This window comes from Apostichopus japonicus, chromosome 22, assembly GCF_037975245.1.
Source record: "Apostichopus japonicus isolate 1M-3 chromosome 22, ASM3797524v1, whole genome shotgun sequence".
NCBI classification, from domain to species: Eukaryota; Metazoa; Echinodermata; class Holothuroidea; order Aspidochirotida; family Stichopodidae; genus Apostichopus; species Apostichopus japonicus.
In genome coordinates this window covers 850834-870150 of record NC_092582.1, presented here as the reverse complement: position 1 = coordinate 870150, position 19317 = coordinate 850834, and the positions used below count along the sequence as shown (strand labels likewise).

The window sequence follows — 19317 nt, the reverse complement described above, 5'->3', positions numbered from 1 at the left end:
ACTTTATCGTTCAAGAGAAGGCTATAATACCTACCTGTATACACAAACAGTTACACAAATGGTGATCTTGTGGGACATTCCCTTTGTCTATAACTCCTTGTATTTTTAATCCTAAAGTATAAAGACAATTTATGGCATTTTAGACATCAAACAAACGTGCAATGTATTGTCGTTCATACCAAAGGATAGCCAAGGGGAAGGGGATTTGAGAAGGAAGGTGAGGTAAGGTTGAGGGGTCGGTTAATTAGTTACACGCCATATATGATACATAATTTAAGTGCCGTATAAATTGATCGGTTAAACGTGTGCTATGTCCAAGCGGAGACATGTGCAGTAAAAGGAATGTCCATGTTCCCCTTTTCGAAGGTACAGTATTACCGTACTGTCGCAAACTGACACACTGGGATAGGACAGGAACATCGAAGGAACGGTGGTGGTGGGGGGAGAAGGGATGGTCTCTTGTTACTGCGGATTCTCCATGGATCCTAACCCCAGGAAGGAATTACTTGTTGATATGTATATCATGGAAGACACTGTCTTACCGTTATCATGGAATTCAATTGCAACGTATACAAGAACGTAATGTGCCACAAACTATTTAACGATACAGTCACTTTTTGCTTCCTGTTTCATGGCAAGTTTGTCCATCCTGTCTTCAGAGATCTAATTGTTCTGCTTGTTGAATATCATTCATTTCCACCACAGACTATAACCTGGTGTGCTGCTTCCATTTAAGTTATTCACCCAATTCAAGTTCCCAGTACACAAGCACGTGTTAGGCTCTATAGCTGTTGGCCGCAAATCATCTTACTGTGTTCAAAATGAATTTATCAAAAGGCTGCTTCTTCTTTATTGTGCTTTTCACTGGTTCAGTTGGTAAGTTATTGTAGTAACAGGCTAACATATGACGTCCACGGTCTGCCTTTACAGGACAGTCTAGCATATATAATAAGTAAACGGTCTGCCTTTGCAGGACAGTCTAGGATATATATGTCAAGTCAACAGTCTGCCTTCGTAGTCTAGCATATACACTACGTCAACGGTCTGTCTTCAAAGGGCAGTCTAGCATATATAATAAGTCAACGGTCTGCCTTTGCAGGACAGTCTAGGATATATATGTCAAGTCAACAGTCTGCCTTCGTAGTCTAGCATACACACTACGTCAATGGTCTGTCTTTATAGGGCAATCTAGTATATATAACATGTAAAACGGTCATATATAATAAGTCAACGGTCTGCCTTTGCAGGACAGTCTAGGATATATATGTCAAGTCAACAGTCTGCCTTCGCAGTCTAGCATACACACTACGTGAACGGTCTGTCTTCGCTAGGCAGTTTAGCATAAATTACTATGTACTTTGGACCCTCCTGCAAGCAGGAACTAGTGAAGAAGCCTCATTGGCTTATCAAAGCCGCAAGCTATCCGAAGTCAGTCTCTTAGATTCATATTTAACGTCCATGATTATGAATTGTCAACGATAAATATGTGTAATTCAGTATATATCATATAGGCAAATCAAGGTCAGTATGCCGCGGAATTCAGTCTTCGATTTCAGCCCTGTTGAATTCGAACACAGTCTTCGATGGTTACTTTGTTTCTATGAATAATTTAAGATGGTTGATTACTTCTTAAAACTTCGTCACAGCACGTGTCAGCCTATAGCCTATACGTATTCTAATGAAGAGCATCATGTGGAACTCATGTAGTCTCGATTCCCTTTATATTAACGCAGTATGGGTAAGGAATGGGTAATACACATACGCCATTGATAGCCAAGTCATACTTGGTATGCTTTATCATACCAAATCCATCAGTGTTAGTTGCAACCAGAAACTCTGCGCCCACAGATAAGTCGTTGGAATTGCTTGTAAGTTGTAACCTTTCGTTAGTCGTTCTTCCGATTTTGAATAAATTGTTCGAGTTTTCCTAAAAATAAACCTGAAGGATTTCAAAACATTTATTCCCCCTCCCTTCCCCTGAAGAAACCATGTTGGCGTGGCACCATCTGAAGTCCATAGGTGTATATTTAGAATAAATCCTAACGGAGGACCTGCTTTTGTAGCGATATCAAATTCATACTTTTCTACCACCCACCAGGCAGGTGTTACCTCTCTGGTATAGCTCTGTCGTTGTTATGATTTAACATTAATCCAACTAAAATTAAAGGCTCTCTTAAAGTAAAAGGCTACTAATTGGACAGCAATCCCTGCGTATAGCCCCAGTAAACTACAAGATCAAACTAACCAACGAGAGGCGAAACTATTATATTATGAATTTAGATTGAATTTAGAGTAAACTTTGAAGTGTCGAGGAAGTACCCTGGGGAATCATGCCAATAATTATTTGAATTTATATGAATTAGAATGGTATGTGCCGCCTCTCTAACATCGCCCATCGCCCCCCCCCCCCCTTCCTTCCTCCCATGTTCACAATCTCCTCAGAACAGAAGCCCATCTTGGCCATTGGTCGACGCGGTGCATTTTCTTATCATACATGTGAACATGACAATGATGCGATGTGGTAGCCTTTATTTCAACCGTCAAAAAACATTGTCCTATTTCAGGAAGCTAAAACCACGGAGTTGTTTCCGACTAAAACCGAGTAGTTTTATGGTAAGGCCTAGGTAAATCCCAGCACTGTCTTAATGGCAAAGTCTCCACACTCAGTTACAAAGATAAACAACATACGACATTCATGCTTGCTTCGATTTCCTGTTGAGTTTAAAGGTGTAGTAACGACTATACTATTAAATCTACATTGTATTCCGATGTACGCGGTTACATACAGCTGCATCTTTACCATCCTATATGGGTTTGGGGCAATATCGTTTGGGACGGTACTTTTGATAACCTTTAAAACTTCCGAGCCACATAAATTTAGGTGGCTGGACTGAGTATAGCACACACAAAATTATGTCGTAGTCATTTTTCATGACATTTATTGCCCCAAGGCAAGGCAAGGACTACATGTGGTGTTGACTGTCATAGAAGGTTGCTACGTATGATGTTGATATAAAATATGATATAAAATGTTGGAGTATTAGAATTATAAAATAATTGATTACATTTATAACCTTCAGACGTAGCCTATAAACTACGAACTCAATGTGCAATGTAGCAATGTAGCAGTAAGAGAAACATTATAGGTTTAGTCTATTTTAGATATTTAAAAAAAAAAACGGTTAGATAACTGCTTATCCACTAAAGAGACTGTATATGAAAATGCGAAAAGTATAACTGGGCCTGACGTTTTAATCCTAGCAGGATCTTCTTCAGTTCTTCAGAGGCTTCATCCTCTGAGAAAGATCTTGCTAGAATCGAAACGTCGGGCCCACTTACTTTTACACAATAGTTTTAGATATTATGAAATAATGTTGGTTTACTGATGAGGTTAATATCTATACGGCATGTACAAAATTATTTACAGCGCAAGAATCATGTCCTACTCGAAATGTAACCGCAACCTGTACCGGCAATAGCTGTGCAGATACACGGACATGTAGAAAAGTCGGTAAAACATGTCAGTGCGTCGACAATTGTGGCTGGACCTGTGTGAGGATAGGTAAGATTGACTTTTCTTCAATGTCGTTCCTGTCGAGCCGTACGGCCCGCACCTTACTTTTAACAGCAGAGCATTCACCACACTTAAGTTTTCATAAACACAGCCTGACAATATGAACTTATGTTTGTATCGATGAATGGGAGAGAGAGAGAGAGGTGGAGAGAGGTGGAGGTGGGTGGAGAGAGAATGAAGCAGGCAGGTGTGGAGAGGGAGGCGAGTTGACTGGACGTTCTTAGTTCAGATGACACAGTGACGTACAGCTACGGGGAGGGAGGTTTTCTCATCCAATAGTTGGCTTAAACCTTTAATAGTTGAAAAAAGCTGTTCAGAAACGTGATGGTTGGAAATTTTATCTATGCAACATCTCTTCAAGTAATTTAACATGATAGCATTCTTAACAGAATAATTCTGATTCCTGAGTCTATAATATTAGACAATTTCTAATATTTCTAGTTAGAGGTTGACATGATTACAATATTTGACGAAATTCGACCTTACAATTAACCCAAATCTTGTTTATATAACTGCTTGCACAACCCATTGTAAAGTTGAAAATACTAAGAGACTAAGAGCAACCGACAATTGTCTTAATATTGCAATTGGCGCTTGATTTTAGGTGTAAAGAATTGGCAACCCATTCGTGTTATACTGCTGAAAATTTCGAACTTGCGGTACGGCACCCCTCCTTACGAGTCCATCCAGTTCGAAAATTATGGTTCTAGTTGGAAAATTGATATTCTACCCTCCAACCCCCGCCAACCCCGCAATCAAAAGACCCAAGAAACGTCCCGGAGATGTCATCTTCGTGCTCAATGGAGGTTATATCTCTATGTGTACCATGATGGCATATACTTGGTGATTTGAGTTTGTTATCTTCTATGAACTGAAAACATATTGCTGCCTTAGTAAATCATAGGCTTACGATTTAGTCCACTCGTGTCTCAGACATGTATGAATTAGCCAATCAGTGACCTAGGTATAGAACTTTTCATTTAACGTGACATGTTCTCTGCGTCCTATGCTGTTTCATTGTATAATCAAATAACGTTAAATAGGAATGAACGTAACTTTAAAGCAAAACATTTAATGATCGTTTTCTTTGAACGGTTAAGTATTTACTGTAATTTAAAACATTTGAACTCCCTTCCATGCCTAACCGAAAACTTTCTCTGTGTAGGTTGTGAATTTTTCGGAGCCCCGGAGAATGGTAATGTTATATACGACCCTGTAAACAGAACAGTTGGTTCAACTGCGACTTTCTCTTGCTCTCCTGGATACGTACTCAGTGGTAACGCCCATCTGGAGTGTCTAGAAACCAAAGAGTGGAACGCGACTAATGATGTTTCTTGTGGTAAGGGCATCGACCTTGATTACAGGGCCAGGTGCTAATCAAGAATGTTATAGAGGAGGGTGTTTTCTGGGGGTCGGTGAAGGCGATTCTCAAGGTTGTGCTAATAATACACTTGATCTATGTGTGAGGCTATGTGTGAGTCAATGTAGATACCTAGGTCTCTTTCAACAGAGATCTCCTGTAACTCAACACCATTAAGATTGTATGTAAACTTTTGGTTACTACTACGAATGTGCATTACCTTGCATTTATCAATATTAAAAAGCATTTACCACCCCTGAGACCAGGAAAAAACCTTACCCAAATCCGTTTGAAACTTCTCAGAATCGCTTTTGGAAGAGACCTCAGAATACAATTTGGTGTCATCAGCAAAATTCTTAGCTGTACACAAAATATCTCGGTCGATGTCATTTATATAGGCAACAAACAACAAGGGACCCAATACAGACCCTTGTGGAACCCCACTAGTAACGTCCTGCCAAGAAGAAGCACAGCCTTATATTACCACCTTCTGTTTCCTATTACCAAGCCAATTCTCGATCCAACACAGTAAATTCCCATTGACACCCATACTCTTCAGCCTAAGTAAAAGACGCTGGTGGGGAACTTTATCAAAGGCCTTCTGGAAATCCATGAAATATCAGTAACTTTATTATCAGCCTGTGGTGCCCTAAGAGAAAAATTGCATCTTTAACTTTCTGCTTCGACCTGACATAAGAAAAGAAGGCCTTTGGGTAATTATCTTTAATTTTTAGGGCAATGCTATTTTCGACATTCAGGTTTGCATCAGAGACTAAGCATTCTACCTTCACCTGATGAATTTTAAACTTGGCCAAAAGAGATTCAGATTTAGTCCTTCTAAACAACTTCCACATTCTACGTTTTTGCCTAATTGCACATCTAACTTTCTTATTCATCAGAGTGGCATACTGCTTTTACGACGACGATTCTTCCACGGAACATGATTTTCCATAATGACCTTTAATTTATCAGCTAAACAAATCCAAGACTGAGAAGCACTCATATCTCTAAACAAATTAATCCAATCTGTACCCTTTAGTAAATTTTCAATTGCCTCTGTATCTGATCTCGCATAATCAGGGGCTTTTCCCTTGCTAACAGAATTTACGACTTTGCAAACAACATCAAAAGCTAGTATATCATGACCACTAGTTCCTAGTTTTTCCTAGACCCGTCAAATCAACAGCATTGCTTGGATCAGAACTCAAAACAAGATCCAGGATGTTATCCCCCCTAGTAGGGAAAGTAACATGTTGATGTAAAAAGCAATCTTGCACAACATCTAGAAAGTAACTACCCTTCTTACTACTGGAACCATCTGTCCAATTAATACCAGGAAAATTAAAGTCGCCCATAATAACAACATCACCTTTAGCAGCCTTTCTAATTGAATCAAACAGCAAGACATCATTATCATCGTTGCTGTTAGGAGAACGGTAAACAACATCAGTGATAACATCACTGGACTTCTTGGAGTTGTCTGTGGACAACTCGCACCAGACAGAATTTACAAAAGACCCTTGCAACTGAGATTTCTCTACACTTAAAATGTCATCCCTTACTTACAGTAACACTCCCCCACCAATCCCATTATGAGTATCCCTTCTGTCCTGACGATACACAACATACCCCGGGTGAGAAACCTCAGCACTATCAATGTCCTTCCTTTACCAAGATTCGGTGATACCAAACACATCAGGTTTCAGATCCTCAAGAAGCACAGTAAATTCAGCAAAATTTTTAGGAATAATTCTAGCATTGGTTAAGACAATCTTCAGCTTATCCCTGAACATGGGAACGTGTAACAGCTTTGCAGTAATTACTGCGCCACCTGTAACACATGTTACCGTATTGCGAACACAGCACAGTGTAATTACTGATGCACGGTTGTGGAACATGAGCAGTAGTTACTGCACTAGCTATGAGTATCGGGTGCTTTATGTGAGAAGCTTGTATATAGCTCCATACAATAGCACGATTGGAAAGAAAAATGTAGAACAAGAGTATTATAAATAGTGAGGAGGACTTTGGGAGGAAGGAAATGACTTAATACCTCGGCCCATTTAAAACCTTACTGCAAGTCATATCATTGAGGATATTACAAAGTCAATGGCATCCGATACTTATGCCAAGGAAGGTGGTGCAATTAGAAAAAGGGATTAACTCAATTTGGATCATGATGTCGCTGTTTTGGTCAATGTGCATTTCTCTATCTAATGGATATGGTGTAAAGACGGTTAAATTCTGAAAATGTTGAAAAACGAAACAAAGCGGTTTATATATATATATATATATATATATATATATATATATATATATATATATATATATATATATATATATATATATATATATATATATAAATATATCAGGTTTATCAGGGATTATCAGTCTAAAAATTGACTGTTTGCATATTTAGATTGTTACTTTATATTTATTCATCAGCTGTACAATGTCTACCGCTTGTTGCACCAGAAAATGTTCACAAAGATAGTTCTGGAACTGGATATAATGAAAGAGTGGAATTTTCGTGTGATCAAGGATTTAGCCTTAATGGGGAGTCTGTCCTCACTTGCCAGAGTGATGGAACGTGGAGCGCAGATGTTCCTGAATGCACGGGTGAGTTGAATTTGGCAGCCTATATTAGTACCATTGTTATATGACTTGAGTTCGTTTTTAAAGGGCTTGGACTCGGACGAGGCTGTGTAGAAAGGACCCGAGTGTGGGTTTATTGGCAGTAGATCTGACTTTATAAAAAATATCTTCTGGTTTACTCAAACACCTTTTTTCTCTCAAATTCTCGTAGACTATACAAGCACGGGAAGCGACATGCGATCACTATGTCAGATCCAATACATTCTTTCTTCGAACTTGTTTGCCGGAGCGTAAATCAATACTGGAAACATGTCCCATTCCTAACATCTTTGATACTGCCCTGCACATATTTTAATCACTCGATTGTGTTTCAATTTGTTACAGCTGAGTAAACAAAACTTCTTAACTGGAAACATGAGAAACATGGACATGGACTCGGACTTGCTTCCACGTTAATTACAATGTCATATTTGTATTCATGTCAACCACATCGCTCCAAATGTCTCGTAAATATACTTCACAAAGCTAAATCAGTAATTCAAAACCAAATACATCTTCTGTAAACTTTCACAGAAGCGACTGAAAGGGTTCAGTCTGTGGTGGGGACATGGGGGTGGGGAGCATTAACTTCGAAGGACACTAGGATATGTGACTTCACCTAAAAATGTCCCATCAAAATGGACTTTTAAATGTGCATTCAATACAACAAAATGGCATTTTATTGCAATTAATAATTGCTCAAAAAGAGGTGATTGTCATTAGCAAAAATTCGAACTTCTCTGGTTCTCACAAAGAGGATGGGGAACGCTACGCTCGCAATACTCGACCCCAAGACTATAAAACGCTAGTGCAAACGTAACAAGTAAGCAATCTATGGAGTTACGGATCTCATCCCAAAATGTTACCATCATTATGACCCACCAAGTTTGCAGTACTACCGCCTTGAATATTAGTACGTTCATAGATCTTGCCGAAATTAACCCGTTGAACATATTCTTCGGCGATGTGATCATTGTCGTCTTAAATTAAATAGTGCACTGTAAACCTTCAGTCTCTGATATTTAACATGGGTTTTGTGATTTTTGTATATATTAAATGGTCAATATGCTGTTTTGTTCCTGCTACCTTAGACACCTTACCCCGAGACCTGACTTAGTCATGTAGGCACAGCGTCCCATGGCCAAGTATATACTCACTCAGTTTGAGTTACCTTTGAGAAGTAGCTCTCGAAACATTTTTAGCTGAAATTTACCTAAGTTTGACCTTTGACGTATGATCAAGTGATCTTTTGCGTTTTACAATGAGCTGTTTAATTGCAGAGTCTTATATCCCGCACAGTTTCGAAGATTTCGGCCAATTTGTCATTTGGGTATCCGCTTCACAGCCAAAAGGTCTGTGTTTGGTAACTGGTAGTTCGACCTTTGAATCTTTAACGTCACACGTAACATGAGCACGACATCCCATACCAATGTACACACTCACTGTGTTTGAAGCCAATCTGTCCCTAGGAGGAGTTCGTGACACATTTTCATGTTCACACGCATACACAAATAGTTAAGTCTCACACACTGCTTCTTGACCCTTCATCTTAAAATAGTAAGTCCACCCCATCGCTTTGTCTCACGCTATTGTACCACTCCGACCCCCCCCCCTCCCCACATCTTAGAGAGTCCAACCCAACGAGTTTTAGGTCAGCGCTTCAAGGAAATGTATGATGTGGGCAGCTATTCCATATTTGAACAAATTGTCGATATAGCACAATATCTTATCCTCAGTAAGTTGCATGAATGAATAAGATTACAACAAGATTCAACGAATAATTTGCGTCTTTCTTACCATGCATGTTACTACCGGTCAGTTATAACACACTCAGCCGAAAGCAGATACATATTCCTCACATTGTGGCTCGTTGAACATTAAAAGAATATCCCAAAAGAAATTCTTGTCCGTTCTCACTTATATAATAAAAATAACGTCAAATTTCGAAAACATAAGTGGTTTATTCCTTAGTATACATACTCGTCAATTAAAGGGACTTTTCACAGGTACCAATTCCCAATGTGAAACATGTACGCAATCCATAGAATTATAGATATCATCCCAAAAGTTGGGTATATGACCATTATGATATCATCATTCTGGAGGTACATCGATAAACATAGATCCACCACGTTATATATAGATGAGTCTTGATCTCACTGATCTCATGATCTTTTACATTTGAAGCCCATTAATACGCTCTAACAGTCTTTAAAACAATTGACATTCAACCGTCATAACTTTCTATATGGGTATGACACTTTCTGCTATTTTATCATTATGGCATGTTCATAACCAAAATATCATCCTTATACATGTAATGTACATATAATGTAAACATAACAACAGTTACAATGTATGTTGATGAACATGTACGGGAACTATGAGGTCCATCATGGGGATGCAGGAAATACGTGGTGAAGGTTTCATTGAGGAGTGGTAGGGGGAGAGGCTAGTTGACGTAATGTGTCCGGTTGTGTGTATGTCTGTGTAAAGAGCTGGTGGGTGTTGTAATAAGTGTATACTTGCGACCCATTCAGGTCATCGTAAATTCCTGTGTTACGATCTGGGAGATGGCATCACGCAATAAAGCGTTTCTATTCTGATTCTTATTTATTTGGTCCCTCGGTGTGAAAAATATCACAACAGGTGTGTCGCGAAACCGTATAACGCCGATGGTCTTCAAACATGTCGAGGGTTGTGCGTGTGCATATAATTTAAGTACCTCAGTGACCGTCGTAGGGTCAGAGGTAAGTAACCAAATTTGTGTGTATATGTGTTTCAGGTATATGGGGTTGGGATTTACATATCAGTCCATCAACCTTACTGTTATAAAGAGGAGTTTGCGACACATCTTTTGCCACCAATTTGGCTAAGATTGAAAATTGACCATTGTTTTATCACGTAACTTTTATGGTTTACATTAATCAATGGACTTTAAATATTATCCCAGACTTTTTATGTCTGCTTTAAAAAAAATATTTAGTGGCTTGATCATCTCATTCAAAACACGCTTTCCATTTCTTCAAGGATCTTGTGATCCAACGGATTTGCCCTATGGAGATGTAGACGAAAACAAGACGGTTCAAGTAATTCATGAACACGAATTATTCGGTACATTGACGAGGAACGGGGGATATCTTCGTGTCAAGTGTCCTGAAGGCTACGAGCATAGAGGTTCACGCTATATGAAGTGCCAGGGAGGTGAATGGACGCCCTATAGGAGACCCTCATTTCCCGGTAGACCTCCACTATGTATTAATGTATAGTTTAATTGCATATTAGATAAACATAACGAATACCATTTAAGAAAATATTTAGGTGGCAGGACATTGAACAAGGGAGGGAAAGGGGGGAGGGACTAAGTGAAAAGGAAGAGGTATGACTGACATGGTAGCGAGGAGATTGACAGTTTACAATAAGGGCAGTAAAATCTTTGTAATATGTGACCTTGGGATTATATGAACAGAGAAAACTGCTAGCACAAATAGTAATCCTGCATAAGTTTCTTGAGTGGCCTTAATGACAGAAATGTGCAATGAGAGGCGAAAGACAGGGGAGTGCGTGGGAATGCGGTGGATGTGGGGGGTGTTCTGCGGGGGGGGTGCGTCTTGGGGTGCTTGCCGACGAAAATCAATTGTCATGACAAAGTTTCTTGAATTACCCATAGTGACAACTCCCAGCTCAAGAGTCTTATAAGCTGACACCGCACAATGAGCAACTGAATAATCAAATCAATCTCTTTTACTCTCATAATCCGTCAAATTGTTCAAGTAGATATTATAGTGTTAAAATGTTGTAGTTTCTAGCAAAAATGTTGACATTTGAGATACATGCAACGCCAAAGATTCAAGATACACCACATAGAGTTCGATCTAAGGTGTTACTACTGGGTGGTATTGTTTGAGATAAAATGTCCATCGGTTGTGATAAAACGTAGAATTTTGGGGCGAAACCTTAACATTGCTAGATGAAACGTCGAATTAAAAATATTGAGATTTTGACAGCAATGCAAATGCATTGGAGGTACGATGGATCATAAGAAGTGACCAAGCCAGACTTAATGCGCAATTAATGAAATAAGCTAAATCAAGTAACTGCAGCGGCATGTTTTGTCAGTAGCTATGAGAAACTGAACATTTTTAGCAAGTTTTATTGCCTTGCACCCTCATATCCGGAAGTGTAAACTTTCTGTGACGGGTTGCCCCGTTTGGAAAATACTTTAAGGGACTTGCCAGGACTACATGCGTGATCTTAGCTTGGGACCTCCGCGTCATGTGGATTGTTACTATTACCAGTACTAGCTGACCCATATTAATATACTTAATTACAGCTCTACACACATATCTTTACCTCGGGAACTTCAGCCCTTATTATCTATATTTGTTCGGTCATTGCCCGCTCGTGTTAATAACCGCTCCGCGAGCTCTTTTCACCGGACTTAGTGGCCTAACGATCACCTCCGGTCCGCGTCGCAGGTGATTATTGTTTATCATCGTAGCCTAGCACGGTTGCTGTTAATAGGATAATAAGCCTAGGCGCCCCACAGTACTACTACTACTACTTCGCACCACCTTCGAGAAGTTCCAACCACGGCTTGACGTAAAGATTCTCACGCCACTGATCTAACCTTGGACTGAGCGACGTTGTAGCCTACTGTGTGTATTTTTGGTGTAGGCCTACTGGAGGACCGGCAACTTTTCATTTAATTTTACTAGACGGCCTGATCCGAATTATAAGATCTGAGGTGAGTGTTTTACAGCACCTATATTAAATATCTGATTGAGAAAACGTTAGTTCTAAACATTCTCTTCATGTAGTTTAAGCACTGATATTGTACACTCTTATTCAATTTTAAAGGTATCCAGCATGCTAAAAATAAAAGATATTACCGCATTACCGATACACTGATAATAAATATAATAAAAAACTGTTGCCCTTTTTCCAAATCAGGGTTTTATTCAACCCTGAATGAACAAACGACCAAAACATGTTTCCCTCATCACACAAAACTTAGAAGTAACAAATCATCCGAAAAAAACCATTTTGTCAAATAACTCCTAAGGACGAAGCTTCAAAGATCATGTACTAAGACAAAGCACGAACTTGGCGGTTAACTTTGTACTGAGAAATGTTACCACAAAGAACATATTTCTTTCCATCTAATCAAGAATGATAATGTAGAAGACTTTCCTCGAATTCAACAACATAGTTCTGCAGATGATAGATAGAGGCACTCCCTCTTACATATTGATGCTCAATGTCACTTTGCAGGCAGTTGAGATAATTTCCCAATGCTATCACCTCTCTAAACTGTCCTCTAATGTAATGCTTCAAAGCACTCGTTTTGACAGTACAAACAGTTCCTAACCTTGATCTGATAGGGTCCCAGCCAGCCAGCGATCATAAGCCCCAAATGGGGCCCAATCGGGCTGCCAAGTGGGCCCCAATTGGGCTTCCCAATTGGGGCCCATTCAGATTTGTCATTCCGTTCCACACAGGGCCCAATTGGGCCAAACAGATTGGGGCCCACGAGTGGCCCAAACTGGTCCCAGTTGGGCGAGACTGATTGGGGCCCAAACCAATCCCATACGGGGACCAACCGGGCCAGCTGTATGGGGCCCACCTGGGACCCATTCTGGGCCCAATCGTTTTGGCCCACACAGAACCCATACTGTGCCCAATCAGGCTAACTGCATGGGGCCCAAATGGAACCCATTTCGGGCCCAGTTGACTGAGCTTGACCCAAGTGAAACCCACACTGGGCCCAACTGGGCCAACTGTGTGGTCCAAATTTTAAGCCCAGCTGTTTCACTGTGTCCCTTAAAATAGTTCAGTTATCTACAGTTTTACCACCTCTCAGCATTCGGGAAAGTGGCTGAAGGCCAAGTTTCAATCACGACCATGGGATGGGGACGTAAAATAACAGCCCTGGGAGCATGCAGGAAGTGTTTGTAAAAGTCATAAGTTTGTCTCAGCGTGAAAGTGTAGTCGCCCCATCATCCAAAGGACGAGAGAAGAGCTGCATTTAGCTTGGTTGCACTTGTGTCCCAAATATTATAGTAGGTTGTTGAATCATTAACACTTGAACCGTTCATGTACTGTCGTGGTACAGCAGAGATTAATTGCCTCAGAAACAAATCCAAATAAAAACAAATGTATTCATGTCTACATTCATTGAAATATATTTTTCAAGAAGACAACAATGAAAACTAAACAATAATTCATAAACTCCATAATTACATTTTATTTCAAAGAAAAAATATGAAACTCTCAGAACTGAAACTATATGCATCCTAATTGGAGGGAACATTTTGGCATTTGGAGAAAGAATAGAATGTCCAGGCAAACCCTGCAAATGTTAACGATGAGGGCAAGATGCTATATATTGCACATACTTTTGCATTGCAAATGCAATGCGAATGTTGCTCAGGGCCAACAGTATGTATCCTCTAGATCAAATGGAATCATAAAAACATGAACTCATTTAAAATCGCTACCGAAAGCGGAACTTTTACTTTTTCTGGCAAGGTGAGAATAAACATCTATGTTTTATGACAAGATAATGAAATAGGTAATAAAAAATATTACTACAGTAAATCTGGAAAACACAAAAATATATATGGATGGCTGTACTCTAGAATAAAGAACATTGATGAGCAAAAATTAATGTGTATAATCGTTTAATGTAGATACGACACAATAAAAAAGAATGGAATGGTTTAGTACTAAGCATAACAATTCACATTAAAGGGCAAGTGTACTCAAAATGTGATTTATGTATGTTATCGAGCTTTAAAAATCATGCCAGTAGCTATCTATCCCATCTCTACACAGGGACGTAGCTAAGGCCTGATGATTGGGGGGGGGGGGGGGGGGTAGTGGCTGAAATTCCAACTGGGTGGATTTTGGAGCCAGAAAATTCCAACTGCTGCCTTGTACCCCCCCCCCCCCCCGTACTACTCATCAACATTACCATGTGGAATTATGCGGAATTATTTTTCGATACATCTGTATCACTGGCCCTCACTACACAGTAAGCAACTGAGTATAGTTATCTGCTTGAAGGCTACATAGACTACTGACTACAAAAGCTATGTTAATGTAACAAAGGGGAAAACTTTTTTTTTTTCAACAAATTATATTCGACGACATAGTGAATTACCAAAAAATACAGTGCTTTTTACTAACACGCTTAATATTATTTTCCTGGGGGCGGGGGGGGGGGGCTATTTATCACTCACATGAAACAATTTCAATTGTTCACTTCATTCCAGCTGAGAATTTGGAATGAAATGAACAATTAAACATTTTGCAGAAAAATGTTTATGTTGAGTTGATGATGAGATACCATAAGTTGTCAATTAAACATTGTGCAGAAAATGTTTCAATTGCTCAGATGGAATGAAGTGAACAATTGAACATTTTGCAGCAACATTTCCAATTGACGAGATATGATAAGTTGTCAATTAAACATTTTGCAGAAAAATGTCCAATTGACGAGATATGATTTGTTTTCAATTAAACATTTTTCAGAAAATTTTTCAATTGCTCAGTTAAAGCAACTGAGCAATCCAACATTTTCTGATATTTGATAAGATTTTATTTCGCTATCTAAACAATTTACTGAAAAATGTCAATTTATGGGGCAAAGTTTTTCTTATGTTGATGGCACTTTTAAGCTTCCATAGATTAGCATTGAGCGTTTCAATTGTATATACCATAGAGCCAATGTAAGCTAGTGAACAGGGTCAACCCACCTAATAGCAAAATTAATACATAAATTAACCGAATTGAAGCTGAACGTTGTACAGTAGTTCTAGGCATTTCTTTTAGAATATTCAAAATCATACAAAGTTTTGTATGGTGGAGTATAAGGATCGCGAGATACAATTTCTCAATATGACAAGGAAAACATGGTAAATATGACTGATTAAAGGTCATTTTAGGACACTCACAAATTACAAGAATATGTGAAAATTAGAGTGCGACAGTTGGAAAAATTGAGTGCGACAGAATATGAGCATTTGGAAAATTCCTAAGAAATAAAATAGAACGGCAACACTAATATTTGATGACATCAGTTCCTTAGTTTTGTAGCAATTCCTATGTTTTAAATTGTTATTCATAGTCATATAAACATGGAAGTTATAACCCTATCCGTTCTAAAATGTTAACATGTTATGTCAGCACTTGGGATTTAGATGATGTTTACACAATATTATTTATTTCACATGTAAGGAATGTGTGGAAACATGCGTATATATTTCAAAGGGAAATATAATACTTTTAGTAATAGCCAGGTATTGACATAAAAAATATGGTGTGGCCATTCTACTCCTATTAAGAAACAAACTGCAAACAGTCATATCTTGGTAACTGAACATGCTATGAATATGGAAATAGGGCTACTGATATGATTTTCAATGCTCTAAGTATCAGATAGGTGAACTACAGTTTGAATAAATGCCCCCTTTAATCTACAAAAATCTAAAAAAAGTTTGAACATGAAAAATACATATTTACAAATGTTGAAATTGTCTTGCGGTTGATGATTGAAACAACGGATGAATAGGTTGACTGCGTCCAATTGATTGTCGAGATCGTGTTGACAGGCCTTGAGTTGTTCAGTAGTGAGTATTGGCGAAAACAGCTGCCTACTTTCCCGGAACTTAACAAAGGAAGCTGTAGGAATAGTAATAAAGGCAACAATAATGGGTGGGTGCTCTCGTTGAACAGCGTCCTTAAAATGTTGGAGACGTGAGATTAGCCAAGGAGCAGTAACTGGAGATCGACGGAGAACTCTGTGACCTGAAGAATTGCTGGCGAATTCCGTAAGGTTGTTAAATGCCTGCAGCACAGCAAAGAATGACCCAGTCGTTGGTAGGATAGCGACGTAGCTTATCTATGGTATACAGAAGCAAGTCTGCAACAGTGGCTCCTCTTCTAATTACAAAGTCTATGCTACGTACAGGTCCTTCAGGCCTACGATAGTGATCGAAAGAATATGCCGTTGAATCGGTTGCAAACAGAACATTAATGCGTGGTGATCCACTACGAGACAGGTGTATTTGAAAACGAGCAAGGATACTTATCTTAAAAGTTTATAATGAAGACGAGTAATACACCAACCACGATTGCTCTGCAACTGTAAAAGTCTAAGTCTATGTAGACCGTAAGGATAGGCTGTCGCGAGTAATACACGAAATGACATGCCATTATGTCTAGGCTAGTTGCCTGATAATGCTATAACTTATACTAGATTAGGGTATTGTAAAACACACACCTCTGATCTAATAATTTGGATCAGTCCGTCTAGTAAAATTAAATGAAAAGTGGTCGGTCCTCCAATACACGAAAATACACACAGTGCACCGTCGCTCAGTCCAAGCTTAGATCGGTGGCGTGAGAATCTTTACGCCAAGCCGTGGTTGGAACTTCCAGAAGGTGGCGCGAAGTAGTAGTAGACTATAGGGCGCCTAGGCTGACCATCCTATGAACAGCAACCACGCTAGGCTACGCTGATAAACAATAATCACCTGCGACGCGGACAGGAGGTGATCGTTAGGCCAAGAGCTCGCGGAGCAGTAAATTACACGAGCGGGCAATGTCCGCACAAATATAGATATTAAGGTTTGAAGTTCCCGAGGTAAAGATATGCGTGTAGAGCTCTAATTAAGTATATTAATAAAGGTCAGCTGGTACTCGTAATAGTAATAATCCACATGTCGCGGAGGTCCCAAGCTAAGATGACGCATGTATACCTCTGGTGAGTCCCTTGTATTTTCCAAACGAGGAAACCCGTCACAGAAAGTTAACACTTCCGGAGATGAGGGTGCAAGGAAATAAACTTGCTACAAATTCACCCAAATGAGTCACACCCTCACAGAAAAAAAAATTGTTCCAAAATACTCACAGAGTACCAACTCCTTTCGAGTGAATGATTGAATTATCAATTGTGAATTGAATTATTTCTATGGATTTCGTTGAATCATATCGGATCGGATCGGATCGTTCTCGGTCATTTCTTTAGCTTTATTACCGTAGAATGATCACGTGAGGGCAAATGGAGCGCGATACGTATTGGTGGCAAAAAGGCGCCTAATTCGGGAAACCGTGTTGCCAGTTGGCTTTTTCATAACGATAGTGCAGTGTGGAAATGAGATATATACATTGAAGTAGGTCAGCCGAAAGAGAAACCCAGGGGCGTACCGTACGGGGGGGGGGTGGGGGTGTTCGTGAGTTCCTCGGTAAAATCAAATATACTGATGACCTTCTTTCTTTTCTTTTTCTTTTCTTGTCAGTTTTTTCGGCTAACAATCTTACCAATTTAACATATTTTTCGCAGACTAACCTCATTTTTTCGAGCGAGATTGCTAACAATCAATTTTGGCCGTTAATTTGGATCCGTACACCCCCCCCCCCCACTCGACACAGTCACAGAAAGCCCCTGGTGAAACCGTCTTGCTCCCGAATGAGCCCGAAGCGGGCCATACATGAGGGCCAACCTGATCAAAAACCGAGTCTGTCCCAATTGGGCCACTACGTTAATGAATTAACTGTTGTCAAGGATTGGTGGCCTAAGGAAGAACCTATAAGCTTTCCAAAGCTAAAATCAAGTATGTGTTGAACATCTCAATAATGTTTTGAAGTATGTTAACCAGAAGGGCCAAACTGTATTGTGCCCGAATGGGCACTGAGTGGGCTGGCCCTGGCCCAACCAGGCCCAATTCAACCGAGTGAAACCCAATTGGGCCCCAACTGGGCATGCTGGCTGGGCAGCTGGGTGCACTTTGTAGTCATGTAACATACTTGAGCATTTTGGGGTATTATGGTTTGTAAGATTTGATCATTACCTTGTACCAATTATACATAGAGAGCTGGCTTCATATGAGTTTGTGACTTATATGTTAGCTATAGCTAGTGAAAGATGTGTAGTTTCTGAACTCTTAAAGATTTGATTTCTTTTTGTGGACATAGTAAATAAAGTTATTTTCAGCCAGAAAGGCAAAATTGTCTTTTGATCTTGTTTGGGAATGAGAGAGATGTAGAAACACAGAATATTAAAGACAAAGTTTGCATTTCTAGGAGCGGAAAGGTCTCTTTTAAAATAATGTCCTGGAAAGTGGTGTTGAGATGATCTTCTTTACCTTTGCTGGCTTCTCGCAAAAGTCGCAAAAAGTGTTTTGCAGCAGCAGTGTTAATATAAATAATGGAAATAATATGTCACATACGTATCCTAGTGCTAGTGACTGTCCATTTTTGGCAAATTTAAACAAATTCCCACGGAATGGGCCTATTACCATGGACACTGCCATCGTTGTGCAATATAGGCCTATTCTTCTTACACATAACAGTGATTCTTATTGTTGAGTGAAACCCTGATTCTTGCCCTAATACACAGGAAGTGTTTAATAAAATATTCAAAACATGCCATGTTCATAAGGTCAACTCGTGTTCGATGCACTACATATTACAGTTGCGCGAGAAGCTACCAAAACTACAGGGAAACGGAGGAGGGTGGGACTGGGGGTTTAGGGAATGGATGAAGGGATCTTTCGCAGAAAAATTTAGAGTTTTTGTATATGCTACGGTGGCTCAGATTTACGCCTTTTCGTTCAATCAAATCACCATCAAATCTGTTTCTCTCTTATTTACTTTTTGTCTCGGAAATTTTCTTCTGGAAATTTCAACATGAAATATCGAAATTAGTACTTTCTACCTCGAAATGTTACAAAAAGATCTATTC

The 19317-nt window shown here is 39.4% G+C and overlaps 2 protein-coding genes across 16 annotated transcripts in view; both read left to right on the top strand.

Moving 5' to 3' along the window:
- LOC139964060 (sushi, von Willebrand factor type A, EGF and pentraxin domain-containing protein 1-like) overlaps nucleotides 1-19317 on the top strand; it is a 495975-nt gene that overhangs the window by 152200 nt on the left and 324458 nt on the right. The gene's annotated exons all lie outside the window — the stretch shown is intronic.
- On the top strand, nucleotides 440-18574 carry LOC139964072 (E-selectin-like). The gene is made up of 5 exons (XM_071965429.1): nucleotides 440-876; nucleotides 3428-3562; nucleotides 4740-4913; nucleotides 7380-7553; nucleotides 10599-18574. Exons 1-5 carry the CDS (start codon nucleotides 822-824, stop codon nucleotides 10835-10837), a joined length of 777 nt encoding a protein of 258 aa, XP_071821530.1. The 5' UTR covers nucleotides 440-821; the 3' UTR covers nucleotides 10838-18574.